This window comes from Bos taurus, chromosome 28, assembly GCF_002263795.3.
Source record: "Bos taurus isolate L1 Dominette 01449 registration number 42190680 breed Hereford chromosome 28, ARS-UCD2.0, whole genome shotgun sequence".
In the NCBI taxonomy this organism is placed as follows: domain Eukaryota; kingdom Metazoa; phylum Chordata; class Mammalia; order Artiodactyla; family Bovidae; genus Bos; species Bos taurus.
Window position 1 is genome coordinate 3592719 of NC_037355.1, and position 16635 is coordinate 3609353.

Sequence of the window (16635 nt, forward strand, 5' to 3'; positions counted from 1 at the left end):
ACCACAAACATTTTGTATTAATCAACGTTTCGCACACCCATGCCTGAAAATCAGATTAAAACCTCATTCTCCACTTCCTTCCGCAGTCCACAACTTCCTCAGAAAATCTCTCCAAGCTTGGCCCCTCATCCTTGCAGCCTCAAAGCATGCGGATTTCATTGTATACTGCTTGCTGTTTTCGACTTAGACCAAAAGTTGAGTTTGAAAAGCCCAAGAGACACAAATTTGGCACCAAACAGGTTCTAGTTAAACACATTTCCAGGAAAAAGCCAACTTTCTGAGCAGCACAGAACACTCAGGCCTTTGTGACTTTCCATGGGTCATCCCTGAGTTTTTTCTAGCTTCAGGGTTTCTTCCTCCAGTGACTACCCCTCTAGAAGCCCCAGCAGAGTGTCTAGGTCAGAGGCCCAGACATGCCCTTATATGTACCAAAGGTTTGCAACGGCTCATTTAAACGTATCCAGTTGTTTTCAATGGAAAAGAGGGGCCACCACTCTCACTCCCAAAACAAAGCTGCTCATGGGGCTCACTCGGAAACTTCTAGGCTTTGGGAAATCCTGGAAGGCACCTCTTTATTCTTGTTATCTTGCTTGACAATTTCAGTCTCCCCGCACAACTCATTACAAATATTAATAATATTATTACATATAAAATGCTGACTACCTTCCCTAGCAGGGTTGGGGTGGGTATTATTATTCTTGGGGGTACCTGAGGCTCTAAAATGTTAGGTCACCCACGGCCAGACTGCTAAATGCCAGAATAGATTAGAACCTAGGCTGGCCTGGCTTAAAATCCCCTGCTGCTGCCAATTTGGTCTGCCTCGCTACCAGCAACTGCCTCCAGCTCTGGGAGAAGTCTCAGGTCCCGTGCTGCCCTCCGGGGCAGGTCTAGATGGAGGGGTCTTGAATGACCTCTTTCCTTCTCTCGGCGGTTCTCCACAGACTCCCCCGGGGAGCCCCACAGACTCCCCCGGGGAGCCCCCCAGCCCCCGACCTCCGGCTCCAGGCCGCCCCTTTCACCCACCCGGCTTCCTGCGCCTTCTCTCCAGCCCCTGCCCGCGCGTCTGGAGGGGACGGCTGCTAGCCGGCAGGTGTCTTCCCGGCCGCGGGCGCCTCGTGTAGCCGGGGAGGGGTGGAGGGGACGCCGGCCCGTCTGCACCTACCTCGTCCCCGAAGCGCACCACCTTCTGGCCCGTGGGCCCGCGCAAGCCGGGGAAGCGGGCGAGCTCCTCGGGGTCGCCGGGCGCCGAGGCGCTCGGCCCCACCAGGCACCGGTCGATGATCTCGTCCTGCTGCGCCGGCGGCAGCCGCGCCCACTCGGGCCCGTACTTCTCCCGGATCTTCTCCTTGTCCTGCATGATCTTCCTAGCCATGGGGCTTAGCGACGAGAAGTACGTGAAGCGCTTCCGCTCCCGGTCGTCCAGAGGCCGGTTCGCGCTCATGACGGCCGTGCGCGAGGCCGCAATCGCCGCCGCCATGGACGCCATGCCCTGCCTGCCCGCAGCTCTCCGCCCCCGCCCCGGCCCGGCCCCCGGCCCCGGCCCCAGCCGGGAGGCCCGAGCGCCGCCCCCGCCCCGCCCCGCCCCCCGAACAGCGCCCTTCCGCCCCCAGGAGCCCGGGCCCCGCCGCCCCAGGAACCCCGCCTCCGAGCCCGCCCAGCTCCCGAAGCCCCGCCCCTCCCCCCCGACTCCCGGGGCTCCGCCCTCCGCGCCCCCACCCTGGGAAGGCCGCGGTCTGTACCCCACTGCTTCCGGAACCTGCCCTCCGCACTCCCGCCGCGGCACTCCTGTCTTGGCGCCCCCACCCCGGGAACCCCGCGTCCGGCATCCCGCATCCACCCACCGCCGGGAACCCCGCCCTACGCGCAGCTCCCCGAGCTACCCTCTTACGCCTCGTTGCGTCCTCCAGATCGGCTCTCTCGTGTGTTCCCGCGGTGCCCCCACTTTTCGGGGCTCCCCTTGACCAGCGGAGGAGGTGACTGGCACGTCCCCAGGTCCGCGCCTGGCAGTCTGATGGGATTGCTGCTGGTGACCGCCATAGCGCCACGTGGTCACTAGTTTGACAAAGGAAACTTTTCTCCCTCCCAAAAGACAAACCGGCATTTCTGGACCGAGCCACAGGCCACCTTATTCTTATCCCTTTCCCAGCTGAGCCATCTTTTTCCTCTTTCTTTGAACTGTCCCCAAACCTGGACCAGGGTCTTGGCGCGGTGAGCTGTCAGAAGGGTTGGGCTCGGGGCAGCGAGGACCCTGAAGATACGAGCTGGGGAGACTGGACTAGTGTCTAGAGTGTGAAAGAATATCAGTTTCCGCGGCTCCAAAAGAGAGGAGTTAAGTGAAGTGTCAGGTAGCTCATAATGCCTTTCGCTAAAAAGGAGTTAGGAACTGCCGGGTAGGCATCTGGGGCCCGCGGGCTAGTGCACACCTGTACTTCGTTTTGCTTTTGCAGGTGAAGACTTCTTCCCCAAATCTGTCGTTTGGTCTTTGCTTTCTCCAAGATTTCGTTTTGGAGTCTCACAAATCACAAGAACTCTAGGCAGCTTGATGTTTGCAAACAAACTGAAGAGCAGCAGGAAGTTTTCATAGGCAGAGAAGCGACATCCCCAATAGTGTTTGTGGGGGGGGGGGAGGCGGGGGTCAGGTGTGCCATTTTGAAGTATGTCTCAGAGCACAGCCATTAAAATTATACAGAGTCCTCATCTGCTTTACTGTCTGGCTGGTTTGAACAAGACTGTAATAGGGCTCAGATGAGAATTAAATGTCCATGTTTAAAAAAAAAAAAAACCCTGAATTTCAGCTGTTACTTAGGGTCATGCCTCTGAAGTAACACTTGGATAATTTTGAAACTTACATAGTGTTATAAATATCAATGTTACCTCAAATAATAATAATAAAACTCTTGGATAATTCTGAACACAGTTGTAGCAATAAATTGCAAAGTTCTATTTTAAACATGTGATAGCTTTATCTTCTGGCTCAAAATTCCTTAGAAAATATTTTTAGAATGTCATGAATGTGACAAGCTCTACAGTAAAAGATATTGCTATCAAGTGTTATTAGCATACCATGTTGAAAAGCAGTGGAAAAAACTACCAAATAATAGCTGGGGTTGCCCAGTATTTGAAGGACTACTTATCAAGCCAGGAGGTTGAGTTTTTTGGTATTAGTCTATTTCTAGATAAGTCTATGCTATATAGGTCCAATCTGAATCCTTCTTTCTCAACTCGAACACTTGTTTAATAAGGTGGGTGATGTTTAAAGATGTATTCTTGAAATTAACACCTTCAAAGTTGCTTTGAAATTCATATAGAAAGAGTTCAGTGCTGTTAGAAACTTGGTCCCACGTGGTTTTCACAGCAGTTGCAAAAATAAATCGTCTTTGCAAAAAAGCATAACCCAATTAAGTGTTTAGATCAAATATAATTTATTACCAGAGAAGTCATAATATAAATGCAATGTGAAACGAATCAGGGACATCAGCCAAGCTACGTAAAATCCATGATCTGGGTAATACTGCTGCTGCTGCTGCTAAGTCGCTTCAGTCGTGTCCGACTCTGTGCGACCCCATAGATGGCAGCCCAATAGGCTCCCCCGTCCCTGGGATTCTCCAGGCAAGAACACTGGAGTAGGTTGCCATTTCTTTCTCCAATGCGTGAAAGTGAAAAGTGAAAGTGAAGTCGCTCAGTCAAGTCCAACTCTTCGCAACCCCATGGACTGCAGCCTACCAGGCTCCTCTGTCCATGGGATTTTCCAGGCAAGAGTACTGGAGTGGGGTGCCATCTCCTTCTCCAAGATAAATAGATTCAGAGAAGTAAAGATAGCTAAACTCCAAATATGTAATAAAGTAAAATAGTGGGATGATTCTAGTACTAAGCGTCTTTCTTAGGCAAGAATTTGGATAGAGGCAGCCTGCCTTGTTCTTTGTGGATTTCACTTAGCCAGTGGGCTCTTTACAAAATGAAGAGACTATCATGTGGTCACTGACCCTCTGAAATGCTTTAAAACCTTGCGCTGTTCCAAACAGCATTTCTTTATTCATCATCTTATTGAGGTATTTGCTGTTTCTTCCCAGAATACTTTTCTTAGAGACTATATAGAGACACATACCAAAAACTGCGTTACCTAAGGATTAAACAGTTCTTGGCAAGTGCCATTTCAGCTGTTTTTCTCAGAAGGGTTCTTGAGTCCCTACCAGAATGTAAACTCCACAATAGGGAGATCCTTATCTGTCTTGTTTAGTCTTGGGAACAATAATGCCTCCTGATTCAGAGTAAGGCTTCAAGTGACTACTTTTTGAATGAATTATGAATGAAGAAATGAATCAATGTTACCCTCTTTACAGATAAAGATACAGGGGCATCAAAGGAAAAAAACTTGCCTGAGATTATCCCCCATCACCCCTCATGGGATGAAATGAAGAGACACAGAACAATGGTCCCTTTGCCTTTTTTAAAATCTCTTAACATTTGATTAATGTGTCTAAGGTTAATCACTGGGTTATTGATAATAAATTGGGTTTATGGCTATAATTTATTAAATCTTCTAAATTACTTGCTAGTAAAACACAGCATTAATATTTTCAGTATAATAATTGAATACCCAAGATGATCACCAACATTTCCATTACACAGCTGACACCTTGGCTAATAGTTGCTGTCCTGGAGCGCCTCTCCCCAGGTCAATACCTTCCTTTAAAAACTATTAACAGATGGTGGGAATGCAAACTAGTACAGCCACTACGGGGAACAGTGTGGAGATTCCTTAAAAAACTGGAAATAGAACTGCCATATGACCCAGCAATCCCACTGCTGGGCATACACGCTGAGGAAACCAGAATTTAAAGAGACACGTGTACCCCAATGTTCATTGCAGCACTGTTTATAATAGCCAGGACATGGAAGCAACCTAGATGCCCATCAACAGACGAATGGATAAGAAAGCTGTGGTACATATACACAATGGAATATTACTCAGCCATTAAAAAGAATACATTTGAATCAGTTCTAATGAGGTGGATGAAACTGGAGCCTATTATACAGAGTGAAGTAAGCCAGAAAGAATAACACCAATACAGTATACTAACACATATATATGGAATTTAGAAAGATGGTAACAATAACCCTATATGCAAGACAGCAAAAGAGACACAGATGTCTAGAACAGTCTTTTGGACTCTGTGGGAGAAGGCGAGGGTGGGATGATCTGAGAGAATGGCATTTAAACATGTATATTATCATATGTGAAACAGATCACCAGTCCAGATTCGATGTATGAGACAGGGTGCTCAGGGCCAGTGCACTGGGATGACCCAGAGGGATGGGATGGGGAGGGAGGTAGGAGGGGGGTTCAGAATGGGGAACACATGTACACCCGTGGCTGATTCATGTCAATGTATGGCAAAACCAATAAAATATTGTAAAGTAAATAGCCTCCAACTAAAATAAATAAACTATTAACAGAGATACAAACAGCAAGGCTATCCCCCAAGGTTCAAGGTTGCCCTGGGGGCACTTCTGAGACACCTGGGGGCTGCCAAGACCCAGTGGCTTTGGGAAAAGTCCAGAGGCTCTGAAATTGGGTGCACCTGAACTGGGGCGCTGTGGTCAGATACCTGGCCACCACAGAAGTGCTCAAAACCTGTTGAAGCCTAAATTCCTTCACTTTTGGTAAGGGGGAAACTATACCAGCCTTCAGAGGTAGCGTGTCAAGAGAGGGAAGGTGACTCATGTGAAAGGCCCTCTCTCCACCATGCCAGTGAAGCCAGCCCTTTGATATTGCACCCACCTGGCCTGTATCTGTTACGCTTCTGGACAAATCAGGCCCCTTTATGTTTGGTGTTTCAACAATGAGGTCTTTGTAGCCAAAGACAAGGGCTGGGCTCCTTCCTCTTCTTTCTCTCAACCACCACAAAGTGCCTTCTTCACAGCTGACTCTCAAGTATGCTGTTAGTTCAGATGTCTGTTGAATGAATTTGTTGTCCCAAATAAATAATCTGTTGGCCCACTCCCCTCCATGAAGACCCTGCCAGCTCATGGAAAACCACAGGGCAAGCATTCTAGCCCTGCTAAAAGTCAAGTAACCAGCTCTCGCAAGCCAGTTGTTGAAGCTCATGGTGAAATTCCAGGCACCGTGGCAAACAGCTGACAATTTGGGGAAGGAACTCTATTGGCGACATAGCAGGCAGTCAGCTGGTAGACCCAGCCAGCCCTCCTGACTGACACTCTCAGCTTGGAGGCAGGCAGGCTCCCTGAGGATGATGATTCATTCCTGCATCTGTTACTGGTTATTCCAGATGCTACCCTGAAAGAGGACAGTTCTCTGCTCTTCACTCCCACACCCAGAAAGAACAGGAGATGGAAGACAGTCTTCATGGTGTATTTAGAAGACCGACTCCCTGTGTGATTGGAGGGCGGTGTTCATGATCAAGACAAAAAAAGGATGAGGCAAGAAAGAAACGACAAGGAGGTGGTTTCACAGATCTACTTTTTGGCAGGAAATGTGCTTTGAGTATTTTAAGGGGGTGGGTTATTTTTCCAGTTGGAGACAGGTTTTCATGGAAACAACCACAGTCTGTCACCAAGTCCAGGCAGGTGTGAGGCACTCCCTGTGCCTGTAAGAACAGAATCACCTTCTCTGGGTAAAGCCACAGGACTCACATGGGGCTCAAAACTGGGCCCTTCCCTGTCAACACCACACTTCACATAACGAAGACAACCGGCTCATCTGCTCTGTGGAAAATGCTAAAAGCCCTCTTGAAAACGACAAGAAGAATCTGTGTGAATTTTTACATTTAGAAAAGCCTCTGAGATTTTTAGTCCTTTGTAAGAATATAGATCTAGAAGCAGTTGTTCACTTTTTCCCCCTTCATCTGAAATTCCCATCCCATTATCTCCAACTATAGAAATTTGATCCCTTAAGACCAGGGACTTCCCTGGTGGTCTGGTGGCTAAGAATCCACCTGCCAGTGCAAGGGACGTGGGTTTGATCCCTGATCCGGGAAGACCCACATGCTGCGGGGCAGCTAAGCCCATTCGCCACAGCTGCTGGCCCAGGCTCTGCAGCCCACACACCCCAACCACTGAAGCCCAAAAGCCCAGAGCCCATGCTCCGCAACAAGAGAAGCCGTCACATTGAGAAGCCCACACGCCAGAACTAGAGAGTAACCCGATTGCCGCAACCAGAGAAACCCCATGTGAAGCAACGAAGACCCATTGCAGCCAAAAATAAACAAGTAAATAGGATTTTCTAAAAAGAGACCTCGCCCAAATGAAATCCTCATGATCACGACAAACAGAAGGCAGGTAGGCACAAAAGAGACAGTGTCTCCTTTGTAATTTGACTTCAGGTAGACATTGGTGTCCTGGGAAGAACAGTGCCAGCGTTTTTGGCACTATCCATGTGTGTTATGGGTGGTAGTTCAAATCCATATGTGGAAACTCTAATCCCCAGTGGAGTGGTATTTAGAGACGGGTCTTTGGGGGCTGGTTAGGCCCTGAGGGTGGAGTCCTTGTGATAGAATAGTGCCCTGATAAGAAGATACAAGAGAGCTCGCCTGTCTCACCACCCCCCACCCTGTGAGGACACCATGACAAGGTGGCCATCTGCAAACCAGGAGGCAGGCAGACACCGAATCTGCTGGCACCTACATCTTGCATTTCTCAGTTTCCAGAATTATGAGAAATACTTGTTTGTTGTTTAAGGTGCCCAGTCTGTGGTATTATTATTACAGCAGCCTGAACTCAGATAATGTGAAATGGCTTCAAATTCATATAAAATTATTGCCTTAATGAGAGTGTATAAATGTAGTTCAAGAGAGGATGAAGGAAATAAAGATGGCTGATGGAGAGGAGAGATGAAAGTGTGGCAATGGGACTTCCCTGGTGACGCAGTGGATGAGAATCTGCTTGTCAATGCAGGGGACAGATGTTCGATCCCTGGCCTGGGAAGATTCCACATGCTGGGGAACAACTAGCTCATGCACCACAACTCCTAAGCCGGAGCTCTAGAGCCTGTGAGCCTCAACTACTGAAGCCCATGTGCCCAAGGGCCTGTGCTCCGCAACAAGAGAAGCCACCCAGGAGAGGTCACCCCCTAGAAGCCCAGGCACCACAACGAGGAGTAGCTCCCACTCTCCACAACTGCAGGAAGCCTGCACACAGCAACAAAGACCCAGCGCAACCAAAATACGCAAATAAATAAAATTTCAAAGTATGTGGCAATGATTGAGAAGCGAAGGGAATTCCTCTGTCTTCCTCTAAACAATCTGTTCTCAACTTCCACACACTCCCAGATATGGAATGCATTTTTCTTCCTTCTGTTGTTCTCTTCATGCTGCCTTGACATTTGTTTAATGGGCCCCTGGCTCTTGCATTGTGAATGTCACCCCTTTGAGATCTGCAGATGGTCATCCAAGCTCCCTGGTAGAGTTCAATGGAACCCGCTGGAGCTCTCTGCTCAACAGGAGACATGAGCCAGCTTGCTCCTTGCTTCTTTCATCATTTGCCAGACTGCAGGCACTTGGCTAAATCTTTATGAAGCTAAAAACACTGACTTTCAGGAACCATGGCATTTTTACTCTACCGTGACTGCTTGAATTTGATCTATGTCCTTGAATCTTTTTTAACTTAAAATATTTTCAAAACTTGTTGTCCAGTTGCTATGTCATGTCCAGTTCTTTGCAACCCCATGGACTGCAGCATTCCAGGCTTCCCTGTTCTTCACCATCTCCTTGAGTTTGCTCATGTCCATTGGGTTGGTGATGCCATACCAAGATGCTATGAAGAATGGAAATGAATATGGAAAAATGAAAACCATTGTCTATTAAGTTTCTGTGATTGTATTTTACTTTATAATTTCTGTGAAATATTGTTTAGTGTAATAGATACATTAAAATTGTCAAGTACTATGAGTCATTCTCATTTCCAAACAGCGAGAGAGATGCTGTTGAACACTGAAAATATGAAACGTGTTCTGTTGTCAGTGAACCTGACCCCGTCTAACCTGCAAGACAGGAAGCGAAGGAAAGCAGCTCCCCCGCCTTTGAGTAAATGGCAGTCACTGGCCTGTGCCCAAGGGTGCCTTTCATAAATACTTTTCAAATGGTTGAGAGGTGGATGGAAGAGGAAACCTCCCTAGTAATTTGATCCTCATCATGTTGTGATAGAGTTCACAACTTCATCCTAGAGGTCTACTCAGTAAACAAGGTGTATCATATTTGTAATGATCTTCAAAATATCACTTTGTCCTTATTCCATTGTTCCCTCCATACTCCAGGTCTCATCATCCACCCTGGCATGCCTGGCTTTCCCAACTCCAAGCCACGCCCTCCAAACTGCCCTGTGTGACTCTGCCAGCCTTCTCCTCCCTCACAACACCTCCAGCTGGGTATCTCCCTTTCTGTTACGACTTTAGGCCCAAACTCTCTCTGGTCTTCCCTGGCCTTCCTCCTTCCTAGCACATCACCATCATCCTCATTCCTAGCTCTGTGCCCAGCAATCTAGTTGGTTACAAAATCTTTATTCCTCATGATCACCTGTCCAAATTCTACCTATTGTTGAAAGTTTGGTTTAAATGCCATCTCACCGACCTCACTGTGTCCCCTCTCACTGTACTCTGGTGGTGTAGCATCTATGCCACCAGCACAGTAGAAAGCACATCATAGTTATTGACCTGAGTCACTCCAAGGAGGCCAGAGTGGTTACCCAGGTGGCTACATGCCCACCTATGGACAAGCCATCCACTGGGAGCCTCCCTGTCCACCTCGCCTGCTGACCCCTCTCCCTCTGGTGCAGCACCTATAGCTGTCACTGTTCAGTGAACCCCCTCAGTCCCTAGAAGAATTGTTAGGCTGCTGCTGCTGCTGCTAAGTCACTTCAGTCGTGTCTGACTCTGTGCGACCCCATAGACGGCAGCCCACCAAGCTCCCCCATGCCTGGGATTCTCCAGGCACAAGAACATTGGAGTGGGTTGCCATTTCCTTCTCCAATGCATGAAAGTGAAAAGTCAAAGTGAAGTCACTCAGTTGTGTCCAACTCTTCGCGACCCCATGGACTGCAGCCCACCAGGCCCTCCGTCCATGGGATTTTCTGGGCAAGAGTACTGGAGTGGGGTGCCATTGCCTTCTCTGATTGTTAGGCTCAGTTCAGTTCAGTTCAGTCCCTCAGTCGTGTCCGACTCTTCACGACCCCATGAATCGCAGCACGCCAGGCCTCCCTGTCCATCACCAACTCCCGGAGTTCACTCAGACTCACGTCCATCGAGTCAGTGATGCCATCCAGCCATCTCGTCCTCTGTCATCCCCTTCTCCTCCTGTCCCCAATCCCTCCCAGCATCAAAGTCTTTTCCAACGAGTCAACTCTTGCCATGAGGTGAGCTTTAGCATCATTCCTTCCAAAGAAATCCCAGGGCTGATCTCCTTCAGAATGGACTGGTTGGATCTCCTTGCAGTCCAAGGGACCCTCAAGAGTCTTCTCCAACACCACAGTTCAAAAGCATCAATTCTTCAGTGCTCAGCCTTCTTCACAGTCCAACTCTCACATCCATACATGACCACAGGAAAAATCATAACCTTGACTAGACGGACCTTTGTTGGCAAAGTGATGTCTCTGCTCTTTACTATGCTGTCTAGGTTGGACATAACTTTTCTTCCAAGGAGTAAGTGTCTTTTAATTTCATGGCTTCAGTCACCATCTGCAGTGATTTTGGAGCCCAAAAAAATCAAGCCTGACACTGTTTCCACTGTTTTCCCATCTATTTCCCATGAAGTGATGGGACCAGATGCCATGATCTTCGTTTTCTGAATGTTGAGCTTTAAGCCAACTTTTTCACTCTCCACTTTCACTTTCATCAAGAGGCTTTTTAGTTCCTCTTCACTTTCTGCCATAAGGGTGGTGTCATCTGCATATCTGTGGTTACTGATATTTCTGCCAGCAATCTTGATTCCAGCTTGTGTTTCTTCCAGTCCAGTGTTTCTCATGATGTACTCTGCATATAAGTTAAATTAGCAGGGTGATAATATACAGCCTTGACATACTCCTTTTCCTATTTGGAACCAGTCTGTTGTTCCATGTCCAGTTCTAACTGTTGCTTCCTGACCTGCATACAGATTTCTCAAGAGGCAGGTCAGGTGGTCTGGTATTCCCATCTCTTTCAGAATTTTCCACAGTTTATTGTGATCCACACAGTCAAAGGCTTTGGCATAGTCAATAAAGCAGAAATAGATGTTTTTCTGGAACTCTCTTGCCTTTTCCATGATCCAGCAGATGTTGGCAATTTGATCTCTGGTTCCTCTGCCTTTTCTAAAACCAGCTTGAATGTCAGGTAGTTCATGGTTCACGTATTGCTGAAGCCTGGCTTGGAGAATTTTGAGCATTACTTTACTCGTGTGTGAGATGAGGGCAACTGTGCAGTAGTTTGAGCATTCTTTGGCATTTCCTTTCTTTGGGATCAGAATGAAAACTGACCTTTTCCAGTCCTGTGGCCACTGCTGAGTGTTCCAAATTTGCTGGCATATTGAGTGCAGCACTTTCACAGCATCATCTTTCAGGATTTGAAATAGCTCAACTGGAATTCCATCACCTCCACTAGATTGTTAGGCTAAAACCCCAGTAATATAGACAGTTTTGATTAAACTGTTTTGAAAACTTCAGAAAACAGAGACCAGAGATGTCAAGAAAACTACATCACAGAAATACTAGTTATGCTTTTATATCAATAGCCAAGAGCTAGATGGGACAAAATATTGCACAAGCTCTGCATTCACCTCTAGAGTTAGAGAAGCAAAAACTAGGCTTGCTGTCTATCACATATTTGGGGGCAAAGTCAAAGGATTTTCTGAAGGTGATCTCATCTGTTTAATAGAAACTTTCATCTAAGAAGCTCTGAGTGCTATAGGCACATTAGCACCACCTAGGTCCTGATAGCACCCCTATTAAGAAAACGACAGGGCTTCCCTGGTGGTTCAGTGGTTAAGCATCTGCACTGCAATGCAGGGGAAATGGGTTTGATCCCTGGTCTGGGAAGATCCCACATGCTGCAGGGCAACTAAGCTTGCATGCCACAAGTACCAAGCCTGCACTCCGTAGCCTGCAAGCCACAACTACTGAGCCCCTGTGCAGCAACCACGGAAGCCCACTCACCTAGAACCCATGGTCCGCAGCAAGAGGGCAGCTCCCACTCGCCGCACAACTAGAGAAAACCCTCACCCAGTAATGAAGACCCAGAGAGGCCAAAATAAATAATTTTTTTAACGTGTTGACAAAAGATGATTGGCCCTTCATTCTTCTGGGTGCTTTTGCATGTTCCCCGCATCATTGACTCAATGGACATGAGTTTGAGCAAACTCCGGAAGACAGTGAAGGACAGGGAAGCCTGGTGTGCTGCAGTCCATGGGGCCACAAAGACTTGGACACGACTGAGGGACTGGACAACAAGTTCATGGGGCTAAATTGTCCCCAGCCAGAAGGTTGTGTCTCCCCCAAGGAGAGAGGGATGGGCTGGGAAGGGAAAGCGTGGTTTCACAGAGGCAGGGTGTGGAGTCTGGAGCCAGGCTGCCCACATTCCGGGATTGCTGACCATTGTTCATGTGGTGTGATGTGGACACATTTCCACATACATAGAGTGTCAGTAATGCCTAGACCCCTCTCCTCATTCCACAGGCATGGCCCTGGGATGAAGGAGTATAGAGTACTTAAGGGGCTTCACTGGTGGCTCAGACAGTAAAGAATCCGCTTGCAATATGGGATACCTGGGTTTGATCCCTGGATTGGGAAGATCCTGGGAAGAAGCATGGCAACCCACTCCAGTATTCTTGCCAGGAGAATCCCCGTGGACAGAGGAGCCTGGTGGGTTACAGTTCACAGGATCACAAAGAGTCGGACAAGACTGAGCGACTATGCACAGCACACAGAGTACTTAAAAGAGCGCCAGGAATAGATTAGGATCTCAAAACTATTAGGACCTCAAAATTAAATTCCATCACCAGAGCGAGTGGGAGGTGGCTGGATGGCACGTGTTCATGAGGTATGTGGTATGGAGAGACTTCTTCCCCCCTTGGGGTCCAGAGAGGACACTCTAGGAGTGGGAAGATTTCAGAGATATCTGAAATACAAAGCAGCTGTGAAGGGTGGAGAAAGGAGCAGGAAAAGATTGGGATCATGGGGTAAGGAGTGGGAAAGAAGGGAGGGTGACTGTGGGAGGGTGGAAACCAGCCAATGAGGAGGACTGCCGTCACAGGGAGGGAGTGGGGAACAGAATCTGGGTGGCTGGAGGAGCTAGATGTGGGGAGGAGACATGGCGCGCAGGGGCCTCGGTGGTCCAAGGGGAGATCCCAGCTTGCCCGGGAAGAGCCACTACTGCCAGGATTCCCATGATCTCAGAACCGTAGGCAAGGGTCTTGACCAGATGGGTCTTCAGGCAGTGCAGACTCCTACCATGGAGCCCCTCCTGTTATATCCAGACCAGGAATGTCCTTACTTAACCCAGGAGGCTGAAAAGGAGGAGGCCCTCTTTGGCTTAGCCAGCAGCACCTCTGAGGCCTGGGAGCTGAGCCCAGGGTGATGGAAGAGAACTGATGGCCGTGGTAGCCTGCCATGGGGAGGGGTGTGGGGTACACAAGATTATTCCAGGAGGGTTGAGTATTTTCACCTTATGAGAGACCAAAGCTGCCTCTCCATCTCCAGGGACAAAGATTTTTTGTTGGCCAAACTTCAGTCAGGCAGACTCCTGAATCTTCTCCTAGGCCCATCTGTGTACTTCTTTGCAAAATTCAGTTTCAGCAAGAACCTTGCTAAGTCAGTTTAATGAGAACCCCATCCTCAATCTGATAGGGTTTCTCACCACCCCCACCCCATGTTCCGCAGATAACCTCTGACCACCCTGAGCTGCCTTCAGCTAGAATTCTGTTAGATCTCTTTGGCTAGACACACTCTCCCCAACTTACCCTGATGTCTCCTCCTAGTAATTTACCATCCCCTGGTCCCCATTCGGCTCCTCAGATATGAACTCCCACTTGCCCATGTCTTATTCGGAGTTGAGGCCTGTTCTATATTGAGGTATCTTTTCTCCTATCAGTTCAGTTCAGTTTAGTCGATAGCAATGTTGAAATTGGTGATGGACAGGGAAGCCTGGTGTGCTGCAGTCCATGGGGTCACAGAATGGGACACAACTGAGCAACTGAACTTACTTAAGGTTGAAATGTTCAATTGCTAAGTCAGGTCTGAGTCTTCGTGATCTCATGGACTGCAGCATGCCAGGCTCCTCTGTCCTTGACTGTCTCCCAGAGTTTGCTCAAATTCATGTCCATTGAGTTGGTGATGCTATCTAACCACCTCATCCTCTGTCATCCCCTTCAACTCTTGCCTTCAATCTTTCCTAGCATCAGGGTCTTTTCCAATGAGTCAGCTCTTTGCATCAGGTGGCCAAAGCATTGAAGCTTCAGCATCAGTCCTTCCAATGAAGGTTCAGGATGGATTTCCTTTAAGATTGTCTGGTTTGATCTCCTTGCTGTCCAAGGGACTCTCAAGAGCCTTCTCCAGCACCACAACTTGACAACCTATGGTGCTAGTCCCAAATGAAATATGTTTCTATTGCTTTGACTGCTGTTCTGCTCTGGTTTTCCTTTGACCTAGGCTTTGTTCTCACCCTCTGCCCAAGGTCCTTCTGTGCGTCCCCAAAAAGCACAGGGTCTGCAATGCTGCCTCTGTGGTCTCTTTATCATTCAAATGTGTGCGGAATATCTCCTAGCTGTTTCATCTCTTGAAAGTGGACTCAATTCCTCTCTATTTCTTTATTTACTTCATTCCTCTTTCTCACCCCTTTCAGATTTTTGTCATCTTTCCCCCGCCCTCTGTCTCTATAAGGCAGGGCCCCCCACCCCCAGCCACACACACACCTTGTACTCTGTCGCCTAAATGCCAAGCCTCAGGGTCCTCCTGCTGGATGAGACGGCTGGGCCTGGTGGCTCTGGACATGGTGGGAAACTCGTCTCTTGGGTTTCCACTACTGTGCTGCTGTCCTGGACTTCTCACCGTTCCTTCTCTGTTCTTATTCTTCTCCAAGGCCCAAGTCCAGGCCTTCTGTTCTCATCTTCCCTGCCTGAGGATTACCTGTAGCACTGACTGCCTCTTTTCCAGCCCTTCCCGAATGTGTTCGTTAGGATTCCAAGCAATAGTGAGTCAATGCTGCCCCTCAGGCAGTTGGAAATCTGCATCTCCACCCCACTTCCAGGGAGGAGGCTGGGGACCTGTGGACTACACTTTGAGTAGCAAAGGTCTAAAAGGCAAAGTGCCCTGTAGAAATCTAAAGTCCCCACCAAATGATGTAATGAGCACTGGGGCTTCCTTGTAGCATCTTCTAAGAGAGGAAACCAGAACTTCCCTGGTGGTTCAGTGGATAAGAATCCTCCTACCAATGAAGGGGACATAGGTTTGACTCCTCATCTGGGAAGATCCCATATGCTGAAGAGCAGGTAAGCCCACAAGCCATGGCTACTGAGCCCAAGTGCTGCACCTACTGAAGCCCATGAGCCCTAGAGCCTACACTCTACAACATGAGAAGCCATCGCAAGCAGAAGCCTGTGCAATGCAGCTAGAGAGTAACCCCCACTCACCTCAAGAAGAGAAAGTCCAAGCACAGCAATGACGACCTAGCATGGCCAAAAATAAATAAATAATTAAATAATTAAAAAAAAAAAGAAGCGGAAGGAGGAGCTGGGAAGGTATGTGGAAGAGATGGTTGAGAATAGCCTCAGAGTGTTCCAACCATGATTCGCAGATGGCAAGGCCCCCACTACTGCTGCCCCTCCCTCTGGTTCAGGAGAAGGTGCTGAGTATGCAGCCAGCCACCCTGACGTTCAAGGGCTGGAGCAGGAGAGCAGGCAGAGGGTCATATGCCCTATGTCTAAACAGCTAAATATTATAAATCAGAGTAGCAATTCTCTCACTTCACTGAAAAGAAAGAAGCACCAGTGATGTGTATGGAACAATATAATCATCCTTTTCCCACTGAATGTTTCTCTCTCTCTGACTTGTCCACATTCTCCAATCATACTTAATAGTAGAGTTATTGTTATTCCTAAATTGCACACAGTATTTAAATTATACATTTAAAAAGATGTTTAAAAATCTGGCTTCTAAAACAATGTGACTTCAGACCAGGAACTTTTTCAAAACACTGACTTCAAGTGAAATTCTCTCAGTTGTGTCCGACTTTTTGCAACCCATGGACTACACACTTCATGGAATTCTCTAGGCCAGAATACTGGAGTGGGTAGCCTTTCCTTTCTCCAGGGGATCTTCCTAACCCAGGCATCAAACCCAGGTCTCCCACACTGAGGGCAGATTCTTAACCAGCTCAGCCACTGAATTTAAAGAAGCGTTTAAATAGAACATTGCAAAATTTTAAAGCAGTTAATTATTTCCCCAAACTGTTACTTATTCTTTTTAGGTAACCTTGCATTGCATTTACTTATATGATTCTAGAAATTGTAAATATCTGATTCAGAATATAAGTTGAATTTTTAAAATTTCCATCTCAAGTAAGTTTATTAATTTAATTTGTCAAATAATTTAATAAATTTACTTTGATTATAAAAGTCATAAATATCAACACAAAATATTTGAAAATAGAGAAAACACACA

The 16635-nt window shown here is 47.7% G+C and overlaps 1 protein-coding gene across 1 annotated transcript in view; it reads right to left on the reverse strand.

Annotated features, from left to right (window-relative positions):
- The window catches only part of C28H1orf198 (chromosome 28 C1orf198 homolog), a 35011-nt gene extending 33465 nt beyond the window's left edge, over positions 1-1546 (reverse strand). Inside the window, exon 1 of the mRNA NM_001040592.1 lies at positions 1163-1546. Within this exon, the coding sequence (NP_001035682.1) occupies positions 1163-1486 (324 nt within the window). The 5' untranslated portion in view covers positions 1487-1546. The remainder of the gene's footprint in view (positions 1-1162) is intronic.
- Between the last annotated feature and the right edge of the window lie 15089 nt (positions 1547-16635).